This window comes from Protopterus annectens, chromosome 4.part1 (assembly GCF_019279795.1).
Source record: "Protopterus annectens isolate FY-2018-M chromosome 4.part1, PAN1.0, whole genome shotgun sequence".
NCBI lineage: Eukaryota > Metazoa > Chordata > Ceratodontiformes > Protopteridae > Protopterus > Protopterus annectens.
Window position 1 is genome coordinate 897,085,382 of NC_056734.1, and position 20,316 is coordinate 897,105,697.

At 39.3% G+C, this 20,316-nt stretch overlaps 1 protein-coding gene across 1 annotated transcript in view; it reads right to left on the reverse strand.

The window, feature by feature from the left end:
• ECE2 (endothelin converting enzyme 2) overlaps nt 1-20,316 on the reverse strand; it is a 1,144,316-nt gene that overhangs the window by 127,722 nt on the left and 996,278 nt on the right. The window contains exon 16 of the mRNA XM_044070640.1: nt 11,500-11,610. Coding sequence (XP_043926575.1) covers nt 11,500-11,610 — 111 coding nt within the window. The remainder of the gene's footprint in view (nt 1-11,499; nt 11,611-20,316) is intronic.

The following is a 20,316-nucleotide window of genomic DNA, read 5'->3' on the forward strand; positions in this document are numbered from 1 at the left end:
GTGTGTGTGTGTGTATGACTGTTTTATGATTAAGGTTAGGTTTAGTTAAGGGGATAGATTTAGTGTGTGTGTAAGTATGATTGTTAGGGGACAGGAGTAATGCTTGTGTGTATGTGTGTGGTGAGTGTCCAAGCTGTCTTGTGTAGTGGTGGTGTTATGAAGAAAGCTTTTTTAATGTAAACTACATGTTAGGGTTAGGGGCAGGCATTGATAAGGTAAACATCTTAACCATTATGCTAAAACTAGCTGAATTGATTTCAGAACACTGATGTCACTAAGGAAAAGCAGTAAAGATTAACTTTAGTGATGTCAATTAAAGTGCATTGTGTTCATAGACTTTAATGGGCATACTAGCACACGTGCGAAGGTGCCCCATTAAAATCTATGGACACAACACACATTACCCAAGGTAACGTCACAATAAGAAAGACTACATTTTCTTTAGACATAATTTAATAAAACATTTGGAACTTTTTACTAAATACGATCCATATACGTAAATAAAAACAAGTGGAAAAATACATTGCAGCACTCACTTCATCAAATGCTGCAGTGCATACATTAACACCATAAAATCACTTCAAGATCTGTACTATGCAGGTCCAGGATTGGAAACTCAGTCCCAATATCTGGTCATCATCTGTCTGAAGTTTGCATGTTGTTTCTTAAAATACTCCAAGCTCTTACCTCACACAAACAATCTGATTGATTACGTACTTACATAGACTGTTTAGAGTAATTGAAGTATCAACACGTATGTATATAATACATTAAGTGAATAACTAATAGTCTGATGGACAGGGGCACTCGGTGCTGACCATAGTATCACCCTGCAAACAACGACTAACAATGGTCAACTAGGGTACTCGGGATTTTTTACATGGCTAGGCTTGTAAAGGCCCTGCAGCCATTAATCTAGTAACCTACCTCCTATGAACCTATGATCAAGACACCAGCACCTCCCATTACAATATCAATCTATTTGATCTAAATTAAATATCCAACAAGATATATGAAAATTGCTGACAAAGCTAGTATTTTGGATTACATACTATCTACTAACTCTGAAAAATAAGGCTGGAATACTATTCAATACACTTAGTGACCACTATCCAGCTTACATAGAGACTTCATAAAAATCAAGAGCCAGCACCTAAACTCTGTAAGAAACCTAAAAACTTTAAACAGCACTTTCATTAAGACCCTGAAACATTGCAACTGGACCCCACTAAAACCACTCCCACTGGATGATGCTGTCTCATACTTTAATACCACTTTTATAAAAATTTGAAACCAACAAGGCACCTCCACCATATAAGCCAGTCGAAGTGATAACTGCACCCTGACTAACACAAAAACCAATAAGATTAATGAAAACTACATATAACGCTTGGTGTAAATGACATAAAAAGAATTACTAAACTTAGAAACCTTACCAAAAAACATCTTCTAAAGAACTATTAGACAACAGCACAGACAACATACTCTAATAATTCCAAACTGTTCTAATCTACTAATCAACAAAATCTCTAAAGCCAAATAAAGCCCTAACCTTCTTCAAATTAAACAAATTTCAACACATCTTGCAGGTTCAATGAACATTTTATAACTAATACCTCTCACAACCGCCAACAAAATATAGATATACCTCATCTCAGCTCCAACTATAGTTCTAACTGAACAGAATTTCTCTTTTGAGTCAATTTCAATTACTACTGTAAAGTACTTCAACAAACTAAACCCCACTAAATTAGCACTTAACAGTTTTCCTGCAGAATATATTTAATATATACACTAGGTAACGTATACTATATGCTTCTAATTTATCAACAAATATGTACAAGCATATGTAAAAACAAAACAAAAAAAAATTACACTAAAACCAATGAATAAAGGGGGTAGGTCCACTGGACTTTCAAACTATTGACCCAATACAATATTCACTCCACTCTCTAAAAGTACTAGAAAGCTGCATCGGTCAAACCTTAAAATTTCTACAAGAAAACTTACCCCCCCACAACATGGCTTACTGCCCAAAACAGCACAAAAAACTGTCCTACCACACTTTCTAGATAGATAACCCCATCCCCACCCTATTTCTGTATGTCTCAAAGGTGTTTGATACGGTATCTCACCCTCTTCTCCACAACAAGCTCTCACAACTAGGACTATGCAGCACTATCACTGAATGGAGTTCTAGTTACCTCAGCAGCCACACACAACCTGTCAAATGGCAGGATTCCTACCCTACTCATCAAACACTACAACAGGAGTACCATAAAGGTCAATATTAGGATTCCCTCCTATTTAATATATTCATAAATGACATGCATAAGGTGGCTAAATACACAACAGTCTTACAATATACTAACAATTCAACTCTCTCTTGCTCAGCCACAACAGTGTCCAGCTCCAATCAGTCACCCAAACTCCTTCTCATCTACTGAGACCTGGCTGGAACAATCCCAACTACTCTTGAATTCCAAAAAGACTTCATCACATTTAATTTCAATAACTTCACACAACCAACTAGCACAGCACTAAATATAGTATCATCTAATAACACAAAGATAGGACTAGACAAGTCACCATCACAAGTTACTTGGTGTCATTATAGATGACAAACATGACCAGCATAAAAGTGCTGTCTTCCAAAACAGCCAAACACAAATTAGGTCTACTTTACAAAGCCAGAACATTTCTCAAGACCACAGCAGGAAAGTAAAGTACAGTTGTGTACCTACCATAAATGTAGATGTTCGAGTGTATTCACTGTTGCAGTCATTACACTTGGGTTATCCTGCTGGCAGGCTACCCACAGTCGGCCAGAGTTCCAAAGTCTTGGTCCAACGTCGGTTGATGTCACCTCTTCCCTGACGTCAGTGCGCCAGGGGTATAAAAGATGGAACTGATGCCATTTTCTTCAGTTTTTCTTGCCCCAGATGTCAGGTGCCCCCAAATAGGAAGGCTTAAAAAAGTATGCCAAAAAGCATGCATGTACTAAAATAAACAATTCCTTCATCTACAAGAAAATACACCACATAGGTTGTATTGAGTTGAGAAGTACAGAAAAGTCCCAGCAATGAAAAGGGGGATGGTGGAAGGGTAACCTGGACTGCAACAGTGAATACACTCGAACATCTACATTTATGGTAGGTACACAACTGTACTATGTTCATCGTGTTTAACTGTTGCAGTCATTACACTTGGGTTGAATCCCAAAGCTGAGGTTGGGTGGCTGGGCCTAAATAGGATTAGGAGAGGCTACCAGGCCCTGCAGGACTGCAGTGGCAAAGCCTGCTCTGGATTTAGAGTAGAGAGGTAAGTGGTAGTGCTTTGTGAAGGTGTGCACTGAACTCCAGGTTGCAGCTTCTAAAATGTCTTTGGTTGGTACTCCTCTGAGAAAAGCTGCTGAAGTGGCTGCTGCTCTTGTTGAATGTGGCCTGATGCCCTTAGGCACTCATTTGCCATGTTGTGCATAGCAGAAGCGAATGCAGTGTCCTATCCATTTTGAAATTGTCTGCCTTGAGATAGGCTTTCCTTGTGATCCTGCAGCATAAGCTACAAACAGCTGCTCAGTTTTTCTGAAAGCTTTTATTTTGTCCAAGTAGAATCGTAGCTGCCTGTGTATGTCCAAAGTGTGCAGAAGTCTCTCCCCTTTATTCTGGGGATTTGGATAGAAAGTTGGCAAATGAATAGTTTGAATAGTTTGGTTAAGAGCCACACTGGAAACCACCTTTGGCATAAATGTTGGGTTTGTCCTTAGAGAGACCCTGTCCTGATGAAAAATGATGAAAGGCTCCACTGCCATTAGTGCCTGTAACTCTGAGACTCTTCTTGCTGAAGTTATTGCTAGGAGCAGAGCAGTTTTCCATGATAAGAATTTTATATCAGCTGTTCAGGCTGGCTCAAAAAGAGGCAGTGTGAGTTTTTCTAAAACAAAATTGAGGTCCCAAGTAGGTATTGGTACTCTCCTTGGGGGTCTTATGTTTCTTGCCCCTCTGTGGTACCGCCTTAGTAGTGGATGCAAAAAAATAGGAGGTTCTGTATTGTAATGAGCTGAAATGGCAGAGGCATGGATCTTAATAGATGAAAAGGAAAGGCCTTTGTCCAGCATCTCAGTTAGGTATTGTAAAATCTGAGGTATATTTGGAACAAGTTGTTCGAGTCCTTGGGCCTGGTTCCAAGCACAGAATCTCTTCCATTCTTCTGCATAGGATTTCCTAGTGCTGGGCTTCCTGGCTTCTAAAATGACATCCATAACAGGTTTAGACAGAGGTGTGGTTTGAGTGACTATATTATCTGCCATGCAGCCAGATTTAAGATTCTGAGTTGACTGTGCAGAATCTGGCTGTTCTGTTGAGTCAGGAGATGAGGAATTTGAAGTAAAGGCCAGACTGGGCCTTGAGACAAGCTCTTTAGGATTGGGTACCAGTGCTGGCGTGGCCAGTCTGGGGCAATCAGGATCATTTGTGGCTTCTCTTGTCTGACTTTTAGGAGTACCTTGGGAAGAAGAGGCAGTGGAGGGAAGGCATAAACTGTCAGGGTTTCCCAGCTGAATGAAAGAGCATCCACTTTCCATGCTTGTGAGTGATAAGTCCTTGTGCAGACTTTCTGTAGTTGGCAGTTGTGAGGGGAGGCAAAAAGATCTATGTCTGGGCGTCCCCATTTCCTTGTTATCATGCTGAAGACCTATGGATTTAGTTTCCATTCATGTGGATCCATGAGATTTCTGCTTAGTTCATCTGCCAGTGTATTTTCTTTCCTGGCAGGAATTGTGCCTGCAGATGTACATGATAGGTCAGTGCCGTGTTCCCCAAAATCATGGCTTGCCTGTTGGGGGGGGGGGGTAGGAATGTGTGTGCCCTTGCTTGTTTATGTACCACATTACTGTGGTGTTGTCCGTCTTTAGCAACAGTTGTCCTGGATGTAGTAGATCCTTGAAGGCTGTCAGGGCATTCTGTACAGCTAGCATCTCTTTTTTGATTGATGTGAAGATGCATTTGTTCCTTCGGCCACATGCCCTGAATACATTTTCCTTCCATGTGCGGCCCCCAGGCATAATCCGATGCATCCGTTGTTATTGTCTGCCTGGCTGTGGGCAAAGTGAAGGGCTGTCCCTTGTTGAAGTGACAGGCCCGGGACCACCACAGAAACTCCTGTTGTAGACAGGGAATTATAGTTATTACTGTTTCCAGGCTGTGGCAATGTTGAGTCCAAACACTTTTTAGATACCATTGTAGTTTCCTCATATGCAGTCTTTCATATGGAATTAGTAGAATGCAGGATGCCATGAAACCCAGGGCCTGCAGAATTTTTCTTGCTGGGAGCTGGGTCTTAGTTGCCATCATTTGAAAGTAATGAGTCAGTTGCCTTTGTTTGTCTGGTGGGAGATAAGCCATCTGGGCAGTTGTATTTAAGGTTGCACCCAGGAATATTATCTCTTGAGAGGGCACTAGTTCTGATTTCTTTTCGTTTACAGTGTACCCTAGGCAAATTAGTAATGTTTTTACAAACGCCAGATGTCTTAGTAGAATGTCCTTGCTCTCTGCTTGAATAAGGTAGTCATCCAATTAGGGATATATCTGAATTTCTCTTTGTCTGCAAAATGCAATTACTGGTGCCAGGCATTTTGTGAAGACCCTGGGCGCAGTAGATAAGCCAAAGGGCAGTGCAGAGAATTGGTAATGCATTGAGCCAGCTGTGAATCTCAGGTAACTTCTGCAAGATTGTCTGATTGGGGCATGCAAGTATGCCTCCTTGAGGCCCAAAGTAACTAGCCAAGCGTTCTTGCCCAGCATGAGTAGAAGTTGCTGTAGTGTTAACATTTTGAATTTTGGAACATCCAGGTAAGTATTTAGGATTGACAAGTCCAGTATTGGTCTCCAGGCTTTGTCCTTTCTGGGTACCAGGAAAAGTCTTGAGTAAAATCCTTGTCCCTGTTCTTGCTGTGGTACTCTTTGAATAGCTCCCATGTCCATGAGAGCAGCAATTTCCTTTTGTGCCTCTGCCCATTGGTTTTGTGGCAAGTTCGGCATACCTTTTGATTTTGGAAGGGTGTGAACGTGGAACCTGTAACCTTGAGTAATTATATTCAGTACCCATTTGTCCTGGGTAATTATGTACCAATTTTGTGCGAAAAGTGCTAGCTTTCCCTCTAGGGGTGCTGCCAAAAGGTAAGTGCTTGGCCTTTGTAGAGGGAAGTCATTGGGACTGTTTCCTGTAAGGTTGTGATTTGTCTTTTCCTCCTTTGGGGGTAGAAGCATCCCATTGTTTAGGTCTGTAGGGTCCTTGGGGCTGAGATCTGCCTCTTGGGCGTCTGTATCTGCCTCTTTATGGCCTGTCTGAGATTTGAAAGGACCAATTTTTTGAAGGCCAGTTTCTACTTAGCCTAGGTGGTTGAACCTGTAAAAAATCCTTTACTGTCTGCATAGATTTTGCTTTATCCTCCATTTTCTTTAACACCTCTTCTGCCTTAACACCAAACAAAGTATCATGCTGTAGTGGAGCATCCAATAATTTTACTTTAACATGTTCAGGTAAACTTTGTTCTTTCAATCAAGCATGCCTTTGAATGACAGAGCCTGTAACTGCGGCTCTGCAAGAAGCCTCTAATGAATCAAAACCACATTGCAAAGTATACTTTCCCACTTGTTCAGCTGCATGCAATAATTCCTGCATTTCCTTATTGTCAGGATTTTCTGAGTTTGTAAGCATTTTCTGTTTTAACAAAGACATAAGGTACTGTTGGTATTTAAGCATGTGAAACTGGCAGTTTAAAGCCCTTACAGCTAAAGTAGCAGAAGTGTAGACTTTTTTCCCCCATCTATCCAGTGCTCTGGAATCCCTATCAGAGGGGACAGGGTTTTTTGCAGTGGAAGCCCTAATCCCTTTGGGACCCTGAGAAAGCAGCAGGTTTTTATAAAGAAATTTATGAGAGTCAGGGACTCTGTAATACCTGTCTGGCTTGACTGGTGTAGGTGGTAAAGAATCAGGAGACAGACTGGATTCAGAGAAAACATCATCAACAATATCAAGCACAGGGAGGATAGCTAGGGGCCTGTGCTGAGGCAGTAAAAGAAAATCTCTGAGCCTTTTCTTGGATTCTGAATAATCCTGGCTCTCCCAGTGGAAATGTTCCCTCATGGTGTGCAGAGTTTCCCCAAAAGAATAATCCTTAGGTGGAGAGGCTGAAGGTATAGATTCTTCAGCATCAGAGTCCTCATAGGGAGGGAGAGAATAACCCTGATCTGAAGAGGAATCAGAGGAAATAGAAACCTGGTCAGAGGAATCAGAATCAGTGTCTTGCCTAGGCCTTTTTTCAGGAGGGGGATGGGATCCTCTGATCAAAGTAATTAAGTCTTCGGCCATTTTAAGCATCTGTTTCTTTGGCATGGATGACTGTCCAGGAAAATGCTGTACTTGTTTCCTTGTCTTTACTGGTGTCTTTGACTGTACCTTGGCTGTTGCAGAGGACTTAATAGTAAGCTGTGAAGGTCTGAAAACACCCTCAGAAGCCGATGCCTGCTCAGCGGCTCCGGACCCATCTGAGGAAATAGTTTCCATAGACCCAATACCTTGAGTATCCAGAGGCCTAGTTTTCTCCACATGGGAGTCGGATACGTCCTGTGGCTCTGAGGTAGCAGGTGTCAGGGGCTGCGAAAGCGCCTCACTGAGAACCGGCGACTGGCCTATAAGAGGCTTCGTCATCGGTTTTGGACCTCAGATGCCTGTCCTTCTCCTTGTCTTTGCGCTTTTTATGAATTCTGGTCGTCGGTTGTTCCGACGGCATTATATAGTTAAACCTTCGACCAAAGTAATGTAAGGCAAAATCAAACCGACGTTTAATAGTGCGTTTGTTGAATCTAGCACAAAACTGACAACTAGTAATGTCGTGGTCAGGGCCTAGGCAAGGAATACAGTAAGAGTAAAAATCCTTATAAGGTATTTGCTTCCCACAAGAAATACAATTGTTAACTTTTACTGACATTGTTTCTGGAGCAAGAAAAGGTTTCCCCAACAGGGTACTTAGCTTTATTGAAGACTTCGGTTCTGAAACTATATTTCGAAAATCTCAGGAGTCGGCCTTCCGGCACTTGCGAACTGCTTTTGTTTCGGGCACCGCGCGGCAAGAAAGACTGAAGAAAATGGTGTCGGTTGCATCTTTTATACCCCTGGCACACTGACGTCAGGGAAGAGGCGGCATCAATCGACGCCGGACCAAGACTTTGGAACTCGGGCTGACTATGGGTAGCCTGCCAGCAGGATAACCCAAGTGTAATGACTGCAACAGTGAAACATGATGAACATCTGCAACATTCCTCTCTCCCCCTAGCCTACTGTATGCATCTACACTAAAAACATGTTTTCAATCTCCAAGCTTTTAAAGAACAACCTCAAACTACATCTAAATCGTATTACAATATGCAAATGTTTTGAATCAACAAGTTAAAAATACCCAAACCCTCAGGTTTTCTTCCCAGCTCCTAAACCATTTCTTCCCAACAGGCTCCTTTATGTCTTACTGAAGTGAGGTTACTGCACTCCTCCCATGAGAAACATATCCTTCTATCAGCTTATAAATCAGAATGCCTACAGATGCATGTCACACTACTTTAGCTCCAGATTTTAGAATTTTACTATTTATTATATTATTACATTTATACTGAAGTTCCTGTTTTAGTGATATTTGTAATATACAGCAATGGCACTTTTTAGATCTTACTAAACTTTGCATCTGCGTGTGATATTTCCTATATATTCCATTTTAAATAATTTCAGTACTGTTACATATATTATTTAAACTCTGTTATACTGTACGTCTGAAATATTTCCATTTAGGATGCACCATCTCAGAAGGCAGATCACATTACATTGCACCACCCCATCTGTCAGACAGTGGTGCAATGTTTCCACCCACCTACAGGAATACTACGTATCTTACGTTTTTGAGTTTTAGAAAGGAAGATAGGAATAAATCTCCTCTCTCCCCAATGCGAAAACAAATCAAACCAAACAAATGGTGTAGGGTACAGTATTAGTCAGGCCTATTTTTAATAGTAACTCTCAAGAACCAGAAACTACAGTTATCTGGCATCTATAATCTCCATGTGTGCCGGTTAACTGAGAGTTTACCACACACACACACACACACACACATATATATATATATATATATATATATATATATATATATATACACACACACACACACACACACAGACACAGACACACACACACACACACACACACACACACACACACACACACACACACACACACACACACACACACAAACACTCACACACCTATGGCAAATTTAGAAAATAAGCAATTCATTTGCTACCATGATTTTATGAGGTGTACGGGAGATGGAGAACCTCACAAAAAACATACTGACTGAAGAATTTTGGCAAGATAAAGTGTCAAGAGAAATCAGAATTATGTTTTTTTAATGCCTTCTGAAACCTGCTGATGGAGCAGCTTAAAAAAATACTTTAGGTAACAAGAGATGTGCCCCACAGCTCAGTACTGGGACTCCTCTTTTTGGGCATCTGCTTCTTCGATCTTCACACCTGAAATCAGGATCTTTGGTTAATTACATTTGCAGGTGATTGCAAGTTAGCCACTCTTGCCATATCTCCATCTGATATCATTTATTACAGCAGGAACTAACCATAATAAGCAAATGATGTATGAAAAAGGTCTAAACTTAATGCCTAAAAAAGTGCAGTAATGTCATATTTGGCAGGCATGTCTTTCTTCATTAATGTACAGTGTAGCCAGTACCCCACTGCTAAATGATAATGTAGTCAGTGATCTTGGAATCTAGAATTCTACTTTGATAACCATGTAGCAGGAATAGTCAGAAAATCCTTCTATTTAGTGCAAGTCATATCTAAGGACATATTGTTCAAGTCAGAAGAAGTTATCAGCCTTTTTTACGCTGTCTTAATTAGACCAGTTATTGAGTATAATGCCACCTTTGGTATATGCCTTTCTAAACATATTAAAGAACTGGAAAGACATTACAAGTTCTTAACCAGGAAGATCCTTGATCCACCAGGAAATACTTGAAGCACAAGTACAGAATTTCTGTAGCTGGTTCCTTACAGGCTGTTATGTGGGGATCTATGAATCTGTACCATTAGGGACCTATCCTCCTTGATCTGGTATCTTTTTTAAGATAAATAGTTCCAATAATGTCATAACTAGAGACTTGCCAGTGCATAAATAAAATGCTCTGGAGAGACCAACTTATTACCCAACATCTACCCACTCCTCTAGAACAAAGCTCCTCTGCAAGTTAAAAAGAATGACAGTAGCATCCTACAGATTAAATCTAGATGACTGGATACATTTACTCTGGCACTGACATGATCTGCTTTTCTTGAGATGTGGGGTACAGCAAGAGAGTGGACAATGACAAAGTGTAAATGGACTTGTAACTCAATTGCCTTCTAAAATCTTATGCTCCTATGAATATGATAATGCAGATTATAATAATTTGGTTATATTTTTGAAGAGAACTTTTCACAAAGGACATGAGACTGAAACTGGACATAAAGAATTTGCAGCATGTTTAGTCCCTGCCAGTAAGAGAAGATGGTGACAGACACAATGTCACAACTGGAGTTTATAGCTTTGCTGGGACAACAGCATTTTTAACAGTTATACCATGCTTGGTGTATACACAGTTCCATACTTGCATCACCCCAGCTACAATACAAATCATTAAAAAGCAATCCTTTGCGTGTAGCACAACTGAATTACTCCTGTATTCCTCTGTTGGGGCCTCTAATGCAACGGTTTGGTCACTCAACCCAGTAATCCTTGGCCAAAGACAGCAGAGGATTAATTACTAGCAGATCCCAGATAATCTACGTCACAGTGATGATATTATTGCTCTGCAGCACAGACAGTTTTACTTTACGCAGTAGCCACTCAACCTAAAGGAAAAGGTTTGCTCTAGTGATGTAGACCATAACAGTGGTTTAGAATGTTTTTGATTAAAACAGTGAAATCATACACGCACATGCACACACACACACACACACACACACACACACACACACACACACACACACACACACACACACACGCGCGCGCGCGCGCACGCACACACGTACATGCACAATGATCTACAAATATATCCCATTCTATGATTTTAATCTCTCCTGTAACAGGCATATCACTGGTGCACTGCAAAGAACTGAAAGTAAATAAATAAACTGAATAATGAAAAGTCAAATCAATGCATTTAGTTTTGGCAGGTAAGCAGAAGTTGTAATGGAAGTAGGAGCAGCATAGTTCTGAATTACCTTCTGTCCATCTCTACTGTGATGTTTGATTTGCCAGTGATTATCTATATTCCTGTTAAATGAAACTTATACCATGCAACACTTTGCAACATGGAAATATAAAAACAAAAAGACTCAACTCAGTAAATACTGAAAAGAAAACTTTTTTTTTTATATAAGTTATAGAAGTGTAACCTACTTTGGGTGATTTCTTGCATAGAATGGAGCCTGCAGAATCCCTGCTGGAAAAACAATCTCATTTTTTGTGGAGAGGTAGTATGCGTTTATGGTCTGTGGTGTCATGCTCCATCTAGAAAACAACACAAAAATGACTTATTTTCATCATGTTCATCTTTTCCTTCACATTATTCACAGCAAGCATCAATAAAAATTTGTTATGTAAGTACAGACTTTGCAATCTGCTCTCCTGCCCAATGTAATAAACACAGAATGAATGCCACAAGTTTGAACATCAATGACAAAGCATACTCATTTTTGAATGACATCACTACAGGGGAAACTCCACTGTCCCTAATGTGAAGTGATCTTGACTATATTAAGTAAATGGCTGTTTGGGGTGAACCATCTTTTATGTGGGAGTAAGAAGCTTTGTTTCCATTGAATGATCTGATCATTTTCAGAAAAAACTGATAGCAAAGGTTACTGATGGTCAATAAAGACAGGAAAGTAAAAAGCTTTAGTGTATAAAAATCTTTATTCAACACTTTCGCCCCGACAAGACTTCCTCAGAAAAACAGTAGCACATTACTTAACTCTGTATTTCCCTCCAGAATTTTCCAATGTTTCTGGATTATCTCTCTTATACCACCACTATCAACTGTCATTTCTAAATTACAAACTGTACCAATTGCCTGTTTGTTTGTTCCAGCCATTCTGTTACTAATGAAGGGGGCTTTTAATATAGGAGGGAATAAAATTTCACTCTTCTCCCAGATATCCAGTTGGAGGGCCTGAAGGTACCCTTGATCGAGGGGTATGATCAAAGGTGCCTTCACGCCCTCCAGCAGGATATCTGGGAGAAGAGGGAAATTTTACACCCTCCTCCCTTCGATCAAGGGTACCTTCAGGCCCTCCAACGAGATATCTGGGAGATAATAAGTTATTACAAGAAATAATGGAATGCCAATGAAATTAAATGCTGTTTGTGGCATAAAAATATAATACTGTATGCTCTATTACACACTGTTGGAGATCACTGTACATCACATATTCATACATATACTTCTCCAAAGACAGGAATCAATATTGTGGACTTATGCATCCAGCAATTTTCACAAGGAAAGGTTAAATATCTAGGTAATTACTTGAATAGCAACACAGAAATAACACAAATTCGATTTTTCTTTTTGCAAATTCATACATGAAATACATTCCCTATTTACACCACTGTGATATAATTTGCACTTAGTGCTACACTGTGTGGTAATTTGAAGTATCCATAACATGAGCCTAACCTGCAGCATGTAATATGATTGCACTTCACAGTGGTCATCCGTTAATAAAGTGTGCCTAAAACATATATATCTGAACCCATTATGTATTCTTTGTTGATACATTACATTGAAGAGAAAAAGTAGTGAGCAGGTAATAAAGGTATTCATATTCAAGGAGATATGGCTCATTTGAGAAGAATTTGATGAAGTTAAGCCAAGTATGCAGTTATACTTAACACACAGACATTGAATGGTATTCCTAAGAAGAGCACTCTGTGATTATTCACTATGGTGAGTGCTTACACATATGAGCTATTCTAAAATAAAACATCCATTGAAACCAAACAAGAAAAGTTAATAACAAAGTGTTTAAATGTTAAAGGGACATTCTGAACCCAAATAACTGATAACAAAAGAAAGGTTTTGCTCTAGCTATTACAACCAAGAAGTGAATGAAACAGTGACAGATGATACTGCTGAAGTGAAGCAATACCTGGGGAACTGAGAATTTGGTGCAAAGTTAGATGAATCACAGTCAGATTTGCTAGTGGCACTCCCAGTGAAGGTTGCCATAGAAAGCTGTTATCTGAATTGATGTTAACATTTCCAACAGCTTTTGAGATATGCTTTGAATATGGGAACAGTGGACAAAGACATGAAACAGCTAAGGGACAATGAGGCATTTTGGCACAGTACTTAAAGTTGATATACAAGTAGTAAACCAGAAAAAGAAAACTTATTACTGTAATAATGAAATTCATGCCATGCAAGACTACAATTTTAAAGATGTAAAATGCCATAATGGTGGAAGGTTTGAATATATGGACTATTTTGGAGAACGTTACAGTGACATACACTAAAAGTAAAAATAAAAGAGTTTGTGAAAATAATACATAGTATGCATCTAAATAAAACAAAAGGATGAGTGCGTACCTATTTCTTGGTGAAAGATGAGAAGACAGATATGGAGGTTGACTGAAGGATTGCAATATACATTGGACAACATTTGTCAGCATTGAACCCACTTATGGCTATTTTGTTTTATGGAAAGCAAAAGGAATGTTGCCTTTAATTGTGATGAAAGAGGAGGGGCCATCACTGTGTGTAAGATACTGGTTATAAAACTTATTTTTGAAAAGAAGTAGATAAAACCGTGAGTCAAAGTAGGTTAAATGAACTAAACTTACTAAAAGGCATAGTAAAATGTTTTCAAGGGCAGGGAGCACTCTTTTTGTGATAAAGCCGCCACTTTAGAGCTGGTAAAGTCCTAACTACAGCACAGTTTGATTAGCTTTTCTGTCAATTGAAAGTGGGATAAGGAGGAATGTGCGTGAGCATCCCTGGTGGGAGGGCATTCATTGAGCATGCTCTCTTAGGGGAGGCATGATTCAAAGAGGGGAGTTGCCCTCAAACATAATCAATGAATGTGGGAGGTGTGGCAGGGAAGTAGCTGTGGCATATAAATAAAAAAAAAATCCCAAGCAGGACAGAAGAGATGATGGCAGAGCTCCCAGAATGACAACAGGATTCATTACCATCCCCAGCAGTAACAGAGTAAGTTTGGGGGGCTGGAGATAAATTTGGTAGACCCAGAGTGGCTGTGGGGTACTGGGGATTGGGCCAGTTACATGATGATCCAAGGGGGACCAAAATAATTAAAATGAAAAAAGCCACCACTTTGGTGACTCTAAATGTTTCTCCAAAGCTCTGTATGAAATCATCCCCTGCCATCTACAATGAAAAATGATAAGACTATTGGAAAGATTAGGAAAAGTTAACATAATCCATTCACTGAAGGATAATAACTGGGTTAAATCTGTTCTTTGAGCAGATGGGAAGATGAACATTTCAGCCCATGTGTGTATGCGGTGATTATAAATTACCTATAAACTAACCAGTAGATACAAAGGAGTACCCACGGCCAACAGCAGAAGACTTAATGGCCATGCCGAGTGCTTGAACTATGACAACAAAAGCAGCTTTAGCATCTGCTTATAAGAAAGTGGTGTTGGATGATGAATCTAGGAACTATATAACAGGAAACAATCATAAGGGTTTAGCTACCTCAAAGCATTTGTTACCAATTTTTTTACCTTCCATCTTTCAAAGAATTAAAGAAAACCTATTGAAAGTTTTAGATATAGTGCTGTATACAGATCTACCCATGAGTGGAAAAAAAAAGCGTGCACTTGTACAGCTAGTAGAAAGCATTTACACAGACTGCAACAGCATGGATTATGATTTAAAGAAGTATTAATAGATGATGAAGTTCTCATATATTATGATAGGAATCCAATCCTTAAATTATCATGATAGTTATGTATATTGTACTGAAGCTGTGATTAAACAGACCATGCTTCTGGACGAGGAGCACATTGTAGCTTAAGCAAATCCAAATCTTTCTTGATCAAATAAAAAATATGTACTGAGAAGGAAACTCAGAATTCAAATTTTATTGCAAATAAATTCTACAATATCTTTGGGGTAGCATGCTCAGGTTGGATATAGACCAGCAACAACTGTCAATCCATTTTGCGTAATATAACATGAGTATGTATCATGGCAGTAGCACATATGCAAATATATGTTATTATTTAATCAGCTTATGACTATCACAATGCATATCAAACTTCAAAATTGCATTTTAATGCAGACAGTTTCCACAGAATGCCACTACCTGAAATTTCTGATCTGAAAAAGAGGGAGTGATGGAGAGTGTAACAGATGTGGTAGAGGATTATTTCCAGAAAATGCCACAGAAACATGACCTAATATCCTGAATGACATCAATGGACTGAGAACTTTCCAAAGTATGAAATTACATGATATAATGCTGGCCTTATCTGGTGGATAAGAGCTTGAAAGTATACTATAAGAGAGAGGAGACAAACTGTGTGTAGAAAAGGGTTATTGTGAGGAACAAGTGACATTACCAGAAAGTAGTGCCAGATGAGCAGCACACATGACATCCAGGAACTGTAAAAATGAAAACTCTGGCTTAAATAGCCTCAGTTTACTGTAGTAAATCCTTGACATTCATGTATATGTTACTCTGAATATTTTCTGTAAACTAGTTGTTGACTGTTTAGTTATTTTTGTAAATGATAATCTGTAGAACATGTGGAGCTTTTCTCCCCAGGCCTCCGGTGAAAAAGGTCTACTTAGCTCAGTCGGACAAACCTGGTCAATAAATGTAAAATAAATAAACAAATAAACAAAACGTTTGAGGCCAAACACAGATGCAACATTAAACAGTGTAAAGAATGTGTACAGTATCAAAAGAAAAGAAATGCCATAGCAGTTGATGTTGAACTCATGGGAACTTCCAGTAAGACATTGGAAAGGACTGCATGTTGATTTTTCAGGCCCCTGCATGGAATATGTTCATATTGTTTCGAAGCAGCAATGTTTGAACCAGCTTTGACTTGAACAAGGCTACTTTAAGTGTTGTGGTTCAGGAAAACAAATATTTCAGACATTTCAACAAGATAAGAATAACAAGGATAGATGTATCTTAAGAGGTCTTAAGTAGATTCCAGGAGTGATAACAGAACAAACAGTACAATGCAGAATTCTAGGGAAAGTCATTGTCAACAAACAGCTGTGTGACTGTGGAAACTAAGAAATTGTTGGTGATGAGCCAGTCTTCAGAACCAATGGGTTATGACAGCTTACCTAGAATGGGGAATAAACCAACACTTTACTACAGTCATGCCACAAGGAAAGTCTGATCTATGTTAACAAGGACAGTCCCTGACTGATCTATGACATTTGCAAAGGAGTCAACTGTAAGATAGTTCACTATGTATTGATATTGTCAGTCAGATGAGCTGTGACTTGGCAGTCATCCCTGAATTAGAATGCATAATAATGTGTCTAAAACTGAGTAAGTGATGATGTGGTATAACATGCACCAGCTACTCTAGGCTGTGGCAACTTCAGGCATTTGCTGCGGTTAAAATGTGCCTGCATTTTATGTAATCAGTTACTAAAATGAGTAGGTATGGTCTCTTCTTGAGATTTTTACCACTGTACTACAACACCTGGATGTCAGAAAGACTCAAGCTCATGTGTCTACATTGCTCATAGTGAGGACAGTATATATCCGCATGTAACACATTAATAATTTCAATTTTCAGGTTAAACAGTTTTGTTAGACCATAATAAGGTATACACAAATGTTGAAATTGAACTAAAGTGCAGCATCACAATTTTATTTTCTTACCTGGCTGTGAGCAGCCCCAGAGTAAATTTATCTACACTTATAATAAATTCATAATTTCAACTTTTCCTATAGTGTGCATTGTACAGCTCAGTATCTGAACTGCTGCCCAAGTTCCACTGTACACTTTCATACATGGCTGGAACAGAGTCAGAGTAAGATGTAGCCCAAGTTCCACTGTACACTTTCATACATGGTTGGAACTGAGTCAGAGTAACATGTAGCCCAAGTTCCACTGTACACTTTCATACATGGTTGGAACTGAGTCAGAGTAACATGTAGCCCAAGTTCCACTGTACACTTTCATACATGGTTGGAACAGAGTCAGAGTAACATGTAGCCCAAGTTCCACTGTACACTTTCATACATGGCTGGAACAGAGTCAGAGTAAGATGTAGCCCAAGTTCCACTGTACACTTTCATACATGGTTGGAACAGAGTCAGAGTAAGATGTAGTCCAAGTTCCACTGTACACTTTCATACATGGTTGGAACAGAGTCAGAGTAAGATGTAGTCCAAGTTCCACTGTACACTTTCATACATGGTTGGAACAGAGTCAGAGTAAGATGTAGCCCAAGTTCCACTGTACACTTTCATACATGGTTGGAACAGAGTCAGAGTAAGATGTAGCCCAAGTTCCACTGTACACTTTCATACATGGTTGGAACAGAGTCAGAGTAAGATGTAGCCCAAGTTCCACTGTACACTTTCATACATAGTTGGAACAGAGTCAGAGTAAGATGTAGCCCAAGTTCCACTGTACACTTTCATACATGGTTGGAACAGAGTCAGAGTAAGATGTAGCCCAAGTTCCACTGTACACTTTCATACATAGTTGGAACAGAGTCAGAGTAAGATGTAGCCCAAGTTCCACTGTACACTTTCATACTTGGTTGGAACAGAGTCAGAGTAAGATGTAGCCCAAGTTCCACTGTACACTTTCATACATGGCTGGAAAAGAGTCAGAGTAAGATGTAGCCCAAGTTCCACTGTACACTTTCATACATGGCTGGAAAAGAGTCAGAGTAAGATGCTACCGAAGTTGTGCTGTATACTTTTATACATGGTTGGAAATGAGTCAGAGTAAGAGAACTCTATAATTAGATGCCTTCTCCATCCTCAGCATTTCACGGGACAGGAAAATTCTCCCAGCTATTAGGTCTGCGTAAATTTCTTTCTTTTATTTGCTTCTAGGAGATGAGCAAACTTTCTGATGCAGCAAATTATAAATGGTGAAACAATGGGAAGACAATTGGCCCACTTACAAAGGCCACTGAAAAGGGCTCCACTATGATTTGTTGTAGATATGAAATGTATAGGAGCAGAAAAACTAAACTGTATTATCAGTAAATGCACTTATTGTTAACCATGTTTCAGAAAAGAAATGCATTCATTCTCCATCATACACCCAATCTCCTTCTGCTTCTGATAAACACTCTGAATAACCAGTTATGGATGTAGCTTTAGAATCACTGCAAAGCTTCCATGCAATGCCCAACCTTCAGTTGTTGCGGCAATAAGAAGGCATGCTATCAGTCCTCAATGGTGATCTCAGTTTCACTTGGGGTACTGTTATCCTTAACAGTACTTAACTGGTAGTGGAGCGCCTGGCATTCAGCAGAACTGGTGGGTAATCAGAGGGTTATTTAGTTTGAGTTGCTCCCTCATAATTATCCTACAGAAGACAGAAATCAACAGATGTTTACTTCACAGCCACTTGGAAAAAGATAAACCCATTTGCATGTTCACAAAAGAATGGAATGTTGAAGTAAAAGTTTGACATTTCAAATGCTGCCCTGAAAATTACTGCATGCTGTCTCTACAGATTACAGGTTCATAATTAAGAACTAGGCTAGCTGTTCTTGTGGAGTATTTCACATACACAATGCAGGCAAATAAAAGTGTGGGTGACTAGAAAGAAACAGGAAGTCGAAGTGCACTGCATGGGACCCCCTGTAGGCATGATTCCTCATTGATCCCAACTGGGCCCTACAGCTATATTACAGAAACCTCAATGAGTTGGCCATTGGGATTCCCAGTTTAAGCCATGTTTTGAGTTTATATGTTTTGACTGAGGGACTAGTTATATCAGGATATGCAATTCAGAGACTGGAACAGAATGGACAGAGGGTTTGCGTAAGTAAATGTAGTAAAGGAATACGGACGGCAGTACTCAGTCAGGTGTTAGCGTATCTGACAATAACAGAAGGACAGTGATTAGGAAGGCTAATCCATTTTATGGGGAGAGAAGAATGGAGGAGATAGCCCAGTCTTTGATAGAAACATGGGAGACAATTTTAGTGAAATGCAAAGAAGTATCTTGAGGTAGACGATGGTGGTGATACAGCATCTGAATGTTAGATATGACAGAAGAACATGTTACTCCACGGTAAGAGAAAAGAATAGAAATGAAACGTTCCACATGAGAATGAAAAATATGAGGGAAATTGCAGCTTGAGCGAGGTTCAAGTCTTCCTAAGGGCTATCAGGTAGGCAGAAAGGTTAATCAGCAATAGGAAAGAAGAAACAGAAAGAATGAAGATATAAACATGTCATGCTATGCAACACTAGTGTAGGTCCTTCATGCTGAAAGCAGTTTAAGTGAGACAACTCAACAATACTCTCTTTGAAGTATTATGATGAATGTTTTCTTTGGGGGGGCTGTCCCCATGTAAAAGGCTTTAGCCCTGCATGCCCTTCCTTAAATATACTAACTTCAGGATTGTACCATACTGAAAAGCGAAACAGTTTTAGCAAGTTGCCCTATTCAGTGAAATTGATCCCAATAAATTAGCCTGTTTCATGTTGTATTTTGTTCTTAGTTGTTCAGATGCTATAGGTAGCACAGTTTGATAATACTGTTAGAGGTAAAGTTAAAATGCAGTGGTTTGTTCCTTTGTACACTAGAATCATTTGTGCTTAGAGAGGAGCAATAGCAAATAAGATCACTCCTTAATATAGTTTGGGAAAAAAACAAAATAGCACCAAAACCACTAACAAAAAATCCACGATCAGAGAAGCAGTGAAAAGAGACCAAACAGCAATAGCGTACAACTGATTTAATTTCCGCTTTCGTCACTCGACTTCCTCAGAATGCAACAGAACAAAACAAATCCAACACTTAAATACCATAATGCAATTCAATTATATAAATACAATTAATTTAAAAACAAATCAAACACTCATTTCAATAATAAACTAGTGCTGCTGTCTTTGTTAATATACAGTTTTCTATATTTTAAAAAACATTTAATATTGATGGCATCGTTGATGCCTGGAAACTTGTCAGAATTTAATCTGACCTGCCATATAGTTTCACGTTGCTCAAGATAATTTTTAA